Here is a 13,566-nt window from a genome sequence, read left to right as displayed (position 1 = left end):
ATTCTTATGATACAATAAAAAGATGATAAGACCCTGGTTGATCACAATTATTTTCTGAAGTCATTCCAAATAGGTGTTATAGCAGGTTACTTTGCCACGCTATTTCTGACTCAGTGACTTTTTTTTCCATAGGAGGAAAAATAGAAACTTACACAAAACCATTACTTGAAAGATAATGGTCAATGGAATTCTCCTCAAGGGAGTAATCTAATAGTTTTTTTAATCCATATAACTCAAAGCAAAAGTTTAAATACCAAGACTTGGGGTTGGATGTTGGTCTGCTTCTAATTCTGCTTCTGTTCCCCTGCATTGCTTGACACTGTGGTCTATTTACATAATCACTGTTTTACCTGAGACCCACCCTGCCTGCAGGGCACTGGTTTAATCCCACTGGTTTGCACTCTTTCCGCTCTGCCCCCTCTCCTAGTCACACCCTGTTTTCCACCCTACCACTTCCTTCCTGGAAACTATAAATGCAGATCCTTTTCTCAATAAACATTGCACTGCTTCCCAGCACAGCCATGAGTCCCTGGTTGTCTGTCTCCCGCCTGCGAAGCTAGCCCGGCATCTGGCGCCTGAACAGGGACTGGCAGTTGGAGAGACAGCTAAGCCTACTAGAGCATTAACATGCATGCTTCAGGTCCCAGAGGCCACATGATCAATCCCCAGCACTATTTTAAGGCAGAATTAAATAGTGTTTTTGTCTCTCCTTCCCTTCTCTTTCATAATCAATCAATAAATCTTAAGCACACACACAGACATGTATCCTCATATAAAAAAATGTGGGTCATAATCTTTCTTCAGCAAGCTTACTATGAGAACTAGTGGAGATGGATTATAAAGTACTTAGCACAGTGGTAAACACTAAATAAACAGCATATACTATTAAAATATACTCCTGAAATGAGCATCAAAACTGCCTAGTCATTTGAAATTTATATTGATTATACTGTACTTTGTTCTGATTTTCATTTGTATAAGTTTTTACTACGTAGAAGTGTTCAAAGCCCTTTTATAGTAGGGCTTTAATTTTATACCTGCAAGTTTACAAGTTACATTTTTTTTCACAGAGGTTTAAAGAATAGGATAGCTATCAGGGGAGAGGAATGGGATATGGAGTTCTGGTGGTGGGAATTGTGTGGAGATGTACCCCTCTGCTATGGTTTTGTCAGTGTTACCTTTTTATAAGTAAAAATTAAAAATTTTTTTCACGACAGGGAGTTATTAAAAACAAAGTAAAAAAACCTAAACCAAACTATTAACAAATACTTTTAAAACCTATAAATTTTACCTGGCCATTTCCAAGTAGGGATACATCTTTCCCTATCAAAAAATAGGATCCAAAGAAGAAAATAAAGGCATGACTGAAACCCAGGATAGTCCAATAAAGAAATGTTTTAATGCTTAGCTGACGATTTTTACTAATGTCTCTGCAAATTAAGAAAAAAAAGAGAAAAAGGAACACATTAGGATTCATATTATGTACTTACTAAATGAATATTATACTTCAGTAATTAAAAACAAAAAATATATAAACAAGATGTTTTTATTTAAAATTATTTAAAAATTTTTTGAAGTCATGTTTTAATTTTTAAAAATAATTTTTATTTACAGTACAGTTGTTGACATAACTGTATAGTTTCTTATCTTCTTGTGATAGGTGTTTGCAAAACACTCTCACCCCAATTTAGGTTCATTTCCATCTGGTGCATTATGGTTAATTTAAAATTATTTGAAAAGGAGCCCAGGAGGTGGCAGAGAGGATGAAGCACTGGATTCTTAAGCATGAGATCTCAAGTTCTACCCCTGGCATGGATTGTGTCACAGTGATGCTCTGGTTCTCTCTCTCTCTTTCCTCCATTCTTTTTCATTAAAAAAAAGAAATCAACAGAAGGATTAAACTTGAGTTTATAAGCCACTGCTCACAGTATCATTAGTCTGTGTAACAGCTTACAGGTCATATAATATATGCAAATAAATGTTCATTTGATGAAAAAGTATCATAGGAATAACACTTCGATTTAATGGTGAAAAGGCGATTGATCTGCACTGTGCTTTACTGTAAACCATCTGCGGTGATCTGTCTTTTAGTGGCGTCATCTGAATGAAGTTCAGCATTGCAGCTTCTAATAAACTTGATGTCTATCACCAGCTACTGTGGGAAGAACAGTCTGTGCTAGTATGGACCAAGCCCACTCCTAGACACCTTGGGCAACCAAGGGAAATTTTAATTTCTACTTATAGATAACTCAGTGTCTCTCTAAGAGCAGGGGTGGTCATGCTAATACTGGAACTACAAACTACTCCTGAGGTTTTTCACATCTCTGTGACTATTTGGTTCTGTGGAAGCAGGGGTGACCCAGGGACTCTGAGGCAGGAATTAATGTCATCAACACTGCCTTTTACACTTTTTACTACTCACCAATCTGGCAATGCTAGGATAAAAACTATGTTTTTTTTTTTTTAAATTCTAGAAATAACAATTACTGGATATCCTTTTGTCCACATAAAATGGAATATAACTGATTTTCCACACTTATTGCAAATTATACAACACACTCCTAAGATTATAAAGTACATTCCTATAAACACTAGAAAATTTAATGAAAATTCCCTTTGATGATCAATGATTATAATCATGACAACTAAAGTATCCTACTCAGTGAAGTTTAAAATACCAAGATACCACTTAATACATTTGGTTATTTTTAAGGTCCTTTAAAAATTTGATACTAAGTCTTAAAATCTGGTCACGGTCTTGTAATTTAATACAAGTTTCCTAGATGCATCTGTGGCTGAACCTGACATGCTATATATACAGGTTTGTTTTCATAGTTCTAGTTGCAAATGCTATTTGCAATGAGAAGCCTTATAGCCATTTAGTACTGGATAACACTTACCTATAGAGGGTGGGCTTGTTCTGTAAAATATGAGGATCTATATGTTGCTCTAGTAGACTATATATTAGGATAGGTAGGGAAGTAAAGCAAATATTGTATAAAGTCAGGTACACGCTGTCGTACAGTGTCTAGGAAAAGAAATTAGGATTTGAGATTTTAAACTATCACACTTATGTACAAAATCACAAAAAGTATGAGCTTTATAATTTTTCAATTTATTTGATAATCTGTTTTAATAATTTATTATTTAAAAAATATTTTATTTTCCTTTTTTGTTGACCTTGTTTTTATTATTTTTGTGGTTATTATTATTGTTGTTATTGATGTTGCTGTTGCCAGACAGAATAGAGAGAAATGGAGAGAGGAGGGGAAGACGGGGAGAGAAAGATAGACACCTGCAGACCTGCTTCACTGCTTGTGAAGCGACTCCCCTGCAGGTGTGGAGCTGGGGGCTTGAACCGGGATCCTTATGCCAGTCCTCGAGTTTCGTGCCATGTGTGCTTAATACGCTGCACTACAGCCGGACTCCATTTTAATAATTTTAACCCAAGATTATATTAGCTTCACAATAAACAAAAGATAAGACAGAACTGGATTACTTGGCCTTTTCTCTCCTTGTCGCTTCCCAGTTCAAAACACAACTCCTGATAGCCACTATTTTCTTACACCTGTGGCTAGGCTCAATATATTCAAGTTTCAGCAAAATCTTCTGTTGGTTTAGCCATTTTCTGGAAAACTGGCTTAGTCTTTCCACCACAGCCACTGTGTCCTCTCATAATGCTACTTTTCACTGGCATACAAAGAATCCTACTTCTTATACTGTGCCACTTTGTTGGGCTGATGCTTGACACATTCATTACAGAAAGTGGAGGGTTTTAGGATTGACCACCATAAGCTTGCAAGAGTGCTATCCACTCTTGCAAGCTTATGGTGGTGCTATCTTCCTAGATTTATATTCACTGTGCAACATTTTGCTATGTCAAGTGACTTTTATTACAGTGAATTAGACTTTCATTTTAAGAATCTCCACAATCTGGTCACTGTCATGCAATTTTACATGATTTTCCTGAAAGCATCTTTGGTTTAGTTTGATGTGCTATACATACAGTTCTGCATTCATGGTTCTTTCTACCTTCCCATCTTAGTCCTATACTTCCTTTAAGGCAAAATAAATGAAACATTAAACACAGGCTTTGACGAAAGCTTGTTCTTTTAAAATAGTATTTATTTACTTGTTTATTTTGGATAAAGAGAAACAGAGGGAAGGAGGCAGGAAGAAGAGGGAGAGGGGGGAGAGGGAGAGGAGGAAGAGAGAGGAGAGAAAGACAGAGAGAGAGAGAGAGACAGAGAGAGAGAGAGAGGAGAGAGAGAGAGAGAGACCTGCAGCACTGCTTCATTGATTGTGAAGCTTCCTCTTGCAGGTTGGGAACAGTAGCCTGAACCCTGTTCCTCACACACTATAATATATGTGCCCAACCAGGTGTGCCACCACCATGCCCTGACAGCTTGCCCTTTTAAGTCATTTGTGCTAGTGTGGGTCCTAGTTGTTTATAACTTTGCCTATGCTTTACACATTGTTCTTCCTGTTATTAACAGGCTCTTAAATTAGACTGCAAACTCCTGAAAACCTAGTTAAAGCAGGGTAGGGCCAAGGAGATAAGCACCAAAGTTAACATATAATATTTCCTTGCCTGAGGCTGTGAAGTCCTAAATTCAATCTCTCATACCACCATAAGCCAGGGCTGAGCAGGTACTTAGATTATTTTTTTTAAAGCAGCAGCAGGCACCTCTCTTTGTCATATGTTCTTATAACACTTCAATATTTGTACGCAAATATTACTGTTGCAATCAATACCAAAGCAGGTATTTGGAGTTACAGGTCATACAAAGGTGAAAATAATGATTAAAGATAGAAACAACTCATCAAATACCTAAGCTAATTTATCTCTTGTCAGAAAAAGTGTCTTGATCAATTAAAGATGTATGTGACATGTGAAAATAGTGCTCAATTAACAGTAGTAGTTGTCTCAGTCTGGTTTAGTATTAACTTAGCTATGTGATCTTAAGCAAATTTGACCTGTCAAATTCTTCTATAAAATAAGACAGTGTGGATCAGAAATGGCAAATACCTGATGAGTGTAAAACCAAAAATCTACCACGCGCTCATTATAGTTCCTGCGAACCAATGATGGGGCTTTCCCTTTTAGCCTGTATCTTCAGAATCCATTTCCATGTAGCATGCCAGCTGCTCTCGATCAATTATTTAGAGTTAGCTTTAAAGTGAGATCTGCTGGGTCATTCTGGAATCAATCACTAACATCCCTCCCTAATCTAACAAATTCTGAGTTAAAAAATAATGCCATAAATCTCCCAGTCACTATCTGGCCCAGTTTGAGGTGGATGTTACAGAAATCCTACATATAGCTAAGTTGAAAGAAGTTATCAAACTTACCTCGTAAGTCACTGAGCTACTACTTTTTTGTTTCTAAGAAACAGTATTAAGAAATAAATATATATTTGTATAACCACTCCAAACTGAAATCAGAGTAATATGACTGTTCTGCTGATTAAATATTCTAATTAGAAAAGTCTTATTTAGTTATCTGTGGGGCTAAAAAAATAATGGGAAAAGCCATTCATAAAAAACTGGATACTACTTAATTTAAAAAAAAGATTCCTCTTACTTACCTGTTGAGAAAACAAACAGTAGAACTGATATAAAAATTGTGGTGTGATAAAGCACACATTCTGAAAAACAAGAATAGGAATGATAAAAACAATAAAACAACTTCTAAAATGGCTACTAAAGAGTCCTGAAACGTTATCTCAGTTGCTTTAGTAAATAGAAGATCACCCCATTAAGAACTCATTCACACGAAACGGGAAAATTTACAACATTCTATTACTTGACACTTTTAGTAAATAAACAGCACAAGAAGGTCTGCCTAAGCCCTAGGACTATAACAGGTTTAATACGAAAAATATAAAATAATAAGTAGGACTATCTAAACATCTGTTTCCATATACTTAAGTAATAATAGAAGTTACAACAATAAGCTAGAAAAAACTGCCATAGGCAACATGAAATCTAACTTGTTTTTATTCAGTATCGTGAAGTGATTGATTCTAGAAATATATGCACTATCGGAGGCTCTGGTGTATGAACTGGCGTGGTACCTAGGGGATCTTAGCCTGCTCCCACAAATTCTCGTCTTCCCCTAAGAAGTCAAGAAACAGTATTTAAAAAAAAAAAACAAACAGTATTTTTCACATGATTTCTTTGTAATGTTGTGTATTTCATTTTATGCATCTAAAATGTTTATAATAAGTAGTTTAAACACCAACTAGCCTACCAAATGGCACACACACAAAAAATTAAGGACCCTCGCTTGAAATCATCATCTTGGAGTTAAATTAAAATTTATTATGGGTTCAAAATAACATTATAAATCAAATTAACTAACCTGCAAAGAATAAAATGTATCTGTTTAAAATATGATTTCTGATGTGTTTTGACAAGTTAATATACTCATTTAACCATCACCATAATCAAATCTGAGGACTTTCTACTGTGTAGTAAAGTGCCCCTGTGTTCCTTTTTAGTCAGTTCTTATCTGCACCCTTAGCCTTTGATTTGTTTTCTGTCATTCACACTATTACACAATAATCTAAGTATATTCTATAAAGTGTTATTTTAGTTATAGAAACAATATTTAAGAGTAATTTATATGGTAATAGCACATCTTAAAGTTGGGACTTCAAATTACTATGCCATTAATCGATTCTGAAATAGCTCCATGCATACAGATGTTGCACATTTGGTACTGTAAGTTCAAATGCAACTTACGTCAATAAAAAGTATGAAAAACTTAGATGTGTATTTTGAAGCATGATAAGATGCTTGTGGAAAAGTGAAATTAAAAGTATCTTTGTGAAACTCACCTTGTAAAAAAAATACTGTACAAGGGTAGATATTCTAATATAATAAAAATGGCCATGAACAAAAAGCAATTTGGAGAGGAATTTAAACCTAGCTATTGCATAGTCACTGTTTCTTGCAGCTTGTCTTCCTTCTTTACCCATGATTCCTATAAAAAGGGGAACAACTGGTCAGCACAACTTTCTGACATATCTGCAAAGTTTCTTAATCTACGTCAACCAAATAGTCAGTACAAAGCTACAAATATATACCAGGCATGTAACATCAATTTTTAAAGAATCAGAAAAAATGAAATTCTTATAAAAACAGTATTGAAAGTTCAGGATTTAATAAGAACATTAATTTTTATACTAGTAAGCACGAAGTACTAGCTAACAGATTTCTAATGGAGTGAAAGCTCTAATATATATATATATATATATATATATATATATATATATATATATTTTTTTTTTTTTTTTTTTTAAATTAGAGTGGCTTATATTCGTTCAGGAGATTGAACCTGGGACCTTTAGGGCCTCAGGCATGAAAGTCTTTTGCATAACCGTTATGTTGTCTCTCCTCTTCCTGCTCTAAAATATTTTTGATAGTCTTTTTTTTAAATAGAGAAGTGAGCAATATTATGTGAAATAAATATAAAATTTTATTTGACTTAATCTAGCCAGACCCAGAACTTAATAAAAAAGAGGAATATGAACACATGTAACATGGAAAGATTTCAATGGTGTAATCACCTCCTGCCTATATGAAATGCCTCCGGCTGCTCTCTCGATATATATTTTTTATTTTACCTCCAGCGTTATCCACTGCTCCTGGAGGGGCTATTTTTTTCCCTTTTGTTGCCCTTATTGTTTATCGTTCTTCTTATTATTGTTGTCATTGTTGTTGGATAGGACAGAGAGAAATTGAGAGGACGGGAAGACAGAGAGGGGGAAAGACAGACACCTGCAGACCTGCTTCGCCACCTGTGAAGCGACCCGCAGGTGGGGAGCTGGGGGCTCGAACCGGGATCCTTACTCTGGTTCTTGTGCTTTGCGCCATGTGTGCTTAACCTGCTAGGCTAGCACTTGGTCCTGATATATATTTTTTCTTCTCCCCTTACCTAACTGCTGTGGTGCTGTTGAATGATTGTCCCTTTAAAATCTATAGGGGCACAAATTTTCATGGTGATTCCAACCTTTCATGCAGGGGTGGTGACTTTTGGGCTCTATACGTAGCCTCTATTTGATTAGCCAAAGTAAATGTTAATAAAATAATATGCAAATAAAATATGTCCAGTGATCTTATCCTTATTATGATGACCAAGGTCTGAACATTGCATTACAAGTAAATGCTGTTTCTGTCCTTTGTTCCAGAATTGACCACTTGTTTGAAATTATCACTATGGTGTTAATAAAGGGTCTTTCATAGCAAAAAAAACGCATATATATTTGAGAATTGAGTCCTTTTGTCAGTTAAGGTGATATCTTTAAGTCTCAAAAGAGGTAGGCTGGGTGGTTGGCACACTTGGTTAAGCACATACATCACCATGTGCAAGGGACCAGATTCAAGCCCCCGGCTACCAGCTAGTGGGAGAAGCTTCACAAGTGGTGAAGCAGGTCTGCCCCCCGCTTCCCCTCTCAATTTCTTTCTGTCCTACCACATTAAAGGAAAAAAGAAATGCCATGAAGAGCAGTAGATTTCTCCTGCAGGCTCCAAGCCCCAGCAGTAACACTGGTGGCAAAAAAAAAGATCCAAAATGGATCAGTAAAGATAATTACCTATATATAATATATTCTGAAAACCACTACTTTAATCTATATTCTTGAGAATATTTTTCTTCCACACAGTTCACACATGTGTATGTAATATATAAGGAGATAAGGGTATAAAAAGTGATTATTTGCTTTATAGTTTTTGCCACTTAATACATAGTGAACATTGTTTATAATATATATCGTTATCAAGTTATTTATTTTCATAAAAAAGTTCCTAATGAATAATTTCTTTTTTCTTTTCTTTTCTTAAAGAAATATTGATAATATTACACCAAAGTAAAAGACTCTGGGGTGGGTGGGGAGAATACAGGTCCATGAAAAATGATGAATTAAATAGTGGGGGTTGTATTGTTAAATGGGAATCTGGGGAATGTTATGCATGTAAAAAAAAAAAAAAAAAAAAAGAAGTAGAAACGCAAAGCAGAAATTGACTGAGTTTGGAGTATGGCACCAAAGTAAGAAAGCAGAAGTACACTAGAGTTTGCAGTGAGTACCTCCCTAATACTTCCTCTCCACTTTTCCAAGCTTTGGGTCCAGGATTGCTCAACAATTTGTTTGGCTTTGTATGTTAACTCTCTTTTCAGTCACCAGGTTCCAGATGCCATCAGGATGCCGGCCAGACCTCCCTGGATTGAAGACCCCACCAATGTGTCCTGGAGCTCAGCTTCCCCAGAGGCCCACCCTACTAGGGAAAGAGAGAGGCAGACTGGGAGTATGGACCGACCAGTCAACGCCCATGTTCAGCGGGGAAGCAATTACAGAAGCCAGACCTTCCACCTTCTGCAACCCTCAATGACCCTGGGTCCATGCTCCCAGAGGGATAGAGAATAGGAAAGCTATCAGGGGAAGGGGTGGGATATGGAGATTGGGCGGTGGGAATTGTGTGGAGTTGTACCCCTCCTACCCTATGGTTTTGTTAATTAATCCTTTCTTAAATAAATAAAAAAAAAGAAATATTGATAAGACTATAGGTTAAGAGCGTTACATTTCCACACAATTCCCACCCCCATAAACTCCGTATCCCATCTCCTCCCTTGACAGCTTCCCCATTCTTTAGCCTTCTGGGAGTATGAACCCAGGATCATTGTGGGGTGCAGAAGTTGGAGTGACTTCTGCCACTGCTTCTCTGCTGAACATGGGCGATGGCAGGTTGATTCATACTCCCAGCTTGTCTCTCTCTTTCTCTAGCCCTAATGAATAAATTTTAGGCAACAAGACACAATTAAAAATTTTGTCACGTAGGACAAAATATACCAATTTAGACCTCCACTAACATAGTATATATACATATATATCAATTAGGCTCTAAGCCTCTGCCAATTAATTCCAGGTTTTATCAAAATTCGTAATTTCTGCCAATCTCACATGTAAATCTAATTTGCACTCTTTTGGTTATTAGTGAAACTAAATGTCTTCCCATGCATTTGGTATTCATTTTAGATTTCTCCTTTTGTGATAATTGATGGTCCATATCCTTTCATATGTTTTCTTTTTTAAAAAATTTTACTTATTAGCTTAATAATGATCAGCAAGACCGTAGGATAAGAATGGGTACAATTATATTGTCTTATTCTTAATCTGTTAAGACTTCACATATTAGGATTACTATGATTATATCAACTCTATTACCTATTACCACCGTGCACTGAGCTTTCATTCACATATTTGATATTGTACTTTAGTCTACAAAAGGAAAGTTAAAAGATCACCAAATAATCAATTATACCAACTTTAAAAGTTCAGGAAAGGATTCAATCACCTATGCCGACATGTGCTTCTTGGATCATGCTCACATCATTAGCACCGTCACCAACAGCCAATGTTATGGGCTTCTCGGGTGATATTTTTATCAGTCTTATTACCTGAAAGACAGACAAGTAGTTAACTATGACAAAAATTTTAATTTTAAAACATTTTCATATTACTAATCTGAAAGTCCTGTTGTAAAGAATTTAAAACATTAACTTTATACTAGGCAATAATGTACACTGAGCTTCGCTTTTGAAAGACTGTCTCCACTAAGATGTTAGGAATGTTCTTTGGGGTAGATCCCCACGAATGGCAGTGCTGGTTCACTGGGTAGCTTCATCTCTAGTGTTCTAAGGAATCTCCAGACTGTTTTCCACAGTCACTGGGTCAATCCACATTCCCACTGTAGTGCAGAAGGGCTTGTTCTTTTCTCCCGCATCCTTGCCAGCACTTTTTTCTGTCCTTTCTAATGTGTAACCTTCTCACAGGTAGGAAGCAGTAGGTCAACACTGCTTTACTTGCATTTCTCTGATTCACAGTGATTTTGAGCATTCTTTTTCATGGCTGCTGGCCACTTGGATATCTTCTTTGGTGAAGATTTGATCCATGTCCTCTCCCCATTTTTAAAAATATTTATTTATTTACTTATTCCCTTTTGTTGCCCTTGTTGTTTTATTGTTGTAGTTATTATTGTTGCTATTGACGTCACCGTTGTTGGATAGGACAGACAGAAATGGAGAGTGGAGGGGAAGACAGAGAGGGGGAGAAAAGATAGACACCTGCAGACCTGCTTCACCGCCTGTGAAGCGATCCCCTGCAGGTGGGGAGCCAGGAGCTCGAACCGGGATCCTCATGCCGGTCCTTGCACTTAGCACCACCTGCGCTTAACCCGCTGTGATACTATCGCCTGACTCCCGACTCCCCTCTCCCCTTTTTTTAATGGGGTTGTCTTCTTTTGTTGGTGTTGCTGAGTTTTGCCATTTCTTTATATTTAATTTTGGGCATTAGGGCTTTGACTGATAAAGATTTTTTTCCATTAAGTAAAGGTTATTTTCCATTAAGTAGAGTAGAACTTTAATTTATAATGGTTCAGATTTGTGTCTTAAAAAAACCACAAACTATTACCCATCACACAGTTTTTATTTTGTGATAGGACAGAGAGAAATTGAGTGTGAGACAAAGAGAGAGAGAGAGACAGAGAGAGGCAACTGTAATGCTGCTTTACCACTCATAAAGCTTCTCTCCTGCAGGTAGGAACCCTTCATACACTCTTAAGACCATTATGAAAAGTGGAAACTTTAATATTCACTCTGCAAGTCCCAACGGTCTAATATACATATTTATTTTTTCATATTATTTTGTTGGGGGGATTAATGGTTTACAGTAGATACAGTTGTTGGTACATGTGTAGAATTTCTCAGGTTCTCCAAACCTCTCACCCCCCCAGCCTAAGGCCTCCTGCACCATATGGACCGGGACCTGAAAGCCCTCTTGACCCCCACAGAGTCCTTTACTTTGGTCATGCTTAAAAATTCCTAATCAATAATATGACTGATTCACAGCAGAGTCACATACTGCATAGCAGCAAATGATACAACCTTAAAAATAGCTTGATGGGGCCGGGTGGTGATGCACCGGGCTAAGCGCAATAGTAAGAAGTGCAGGGACCAGTGCAAGGATCTGGGTTTGAGCCTCCGGGTCCCCACTGTGGGGGTGGGGGGTGGGGGTCACTTCACAAGTGGTGGAGAAGGTCTGCAGGTGTTTATCCTTCTCTCCCCTCCCCTCTCAATCTCTCTCTGTCTTATCCAACAAAAACAAAAATGGAAAAAAAATAGCTTGATACCTAATACCATTAAAAATTATTTATGGGGAGTCAAGTGGTAGCATAGCGAGTTAAGTGCAGGTGGCGCAAAGTGCGAGGACCAGCTTAAGGATCCCAGTTCCAGCCCCCAGCTTCCCAGTTGCAGGGGGGTCGCTTCACAAGCAGTGAAGCAGTCCTGCAGGTGTCTATCTTTCTCTCCCCGTCTCTGTCTTCCCCTCCTCTCTCCATTTCTCTCTGTCCTAACCAACAACGAATATAACAATAAAACAAGGGCAATAAAAAATAATAAATAAATATTCTAAAAAATTATTCATGAAAGAGAGAGAAACCAGAGCAGTACTCAGCTCTGGTGCATGGCTGGCCTGGGATAAGATTTGTAGCCTCTGGGACGCAGGCACGCAAACTGCCCATAAACCTCCACTGAACTCTGGTAACATGAACATGCCTTTGCTTTCTGCAGCGGCGCCATTCGACAGCACAGTACAGCGGAGCAATTTCTGCAAACTTCCATGAACAGCTTTTCATGCTCCCTGAGTGCAAGAGACAGGCTGGTTCCATCCACCACCAACCCATGCTGAATTACATGATCTTCTGTGATTCTAAAAGAGAGGATAATTTTATCTCCTGTAATATAATTTGAAGATATATTATCTATACTCATACAGTAAAGAAGAGATTAATAGTCTTTTAGTCAACTTATCCACAGATTTTATTGTTAGAAAACTGATTATGACATGGAACAAATTAAATTACACTACTAAAAGCTAACATTAAACAGAACTAATATAAGTTATTAGTATAAGTAAAACAAGTGAAATTCAATTTTGCAGTAAGTTGTTACATAGATATAATACTAATCTTTTCTAAAATGTGAATAGTAATACATAATCTGAGAATATTCTCCCAAATTAAGAGTATGAAGTCTTACAAAAACCAAGATCATTAGCAAACCATTTTACTCTGAGAGATTAAATGAAATAAAATCAGTAATATTCAGGAAAAGTCATGACTTAGACTTGCCACATATCTACAGGGGAAAGAATCCTAACTGCCTCCCGAGAGTAAGCCCTGCAATGGATGGAAATGCTCAATATCACGTTGGGGTAACTCTCTAATGGTCTTTGAGTGCCATTCAAAGTATATGTATTGAGTGCTATTCAAAGTAGGTCTGTTTACTGGCATGTGAGCAAACTGTTGTCAGGAGATAAGACATTTGCAACAGTATGCAAATATTACCTAGCACATGATTACACTCAACTGTTTGTCTTCACACTCCTTTGTTAGTAATTCTTTCTCATTGGGAGAAGCAATGTACAGATTTCCTTTCTAGTGCAAGTTCCTTTATGCACTGGCTACATTTACCACGAGGCAAATACTATATTGGGGTCTCAGTAAAGC

General features: G+C 37.1%; 1 protein-coding gene across 13 annotated transcripts in view; it reads right to left on the bottom strand.

The window, feature by feature from the left end:
• The window catches only part of ATP11B (ATPase phospholipid transporting 11B (putative)), a 100,707-nt gene that overhangs the window by 25,985 nt on the left and 61,156 nt on the right, over positions 1 to 13,566 (bottom strand). For all 13 annotated transcript variants that reach the window (XR_009544747.1, XR_009544748.1, XR_009544750.1 and 10 more), the window contains 6 exons: positions 12,614 to 12,767; positions 10,357 to 10,459; positions 6,843 to 6,988; positions 5,589 to 5,648; positions 2,901 to 3,028; positions 1,292 to 1,430 (listed from right to left, as the gene is read on the bottom strand). Coding sequence is in view for 10 of the 13 variants with exons in the window: in XM_060172031.1 (XP_060028014.1) it covers positions 1,292 to 1,430; positions 2,901 to 3,028; positions 5,589 to 5,648; positions 6,843 to 6,988; positions 10,357 to 10,459; positions 12,614 to 12,767 (730 nt within the window). In the remaining 3 variants the exon portion in view is untranslated. The remainder of the gene's footprint in view (positions 1 to 1,291; positions 1,431 to 2,900; positions 3,029 to 5,588; positions 5,649 to 6,842; positions 6,989 to 10,356; positions 10,460 to 12,613; positions 12,768 to 13,566) is intronic.

This window comes from Erinaceus europaeus, chromosome 14, assembly GCF_950295315.1.
Source record: "Erinaceus europaeus chromosome 14, mEriEur2.1, whole genome shotgun sequence".
NCBI lineage: Eukaryota > Metazoa > Chordata > Mammalia > Eulipotyphla > Erinaceidae > Erinaceus > Erinaceus europaeus.
Note: the sequence above shows the minus strand (reverse complement) of the source record. Positions and strands in the feature narration are given on the sequence as shown.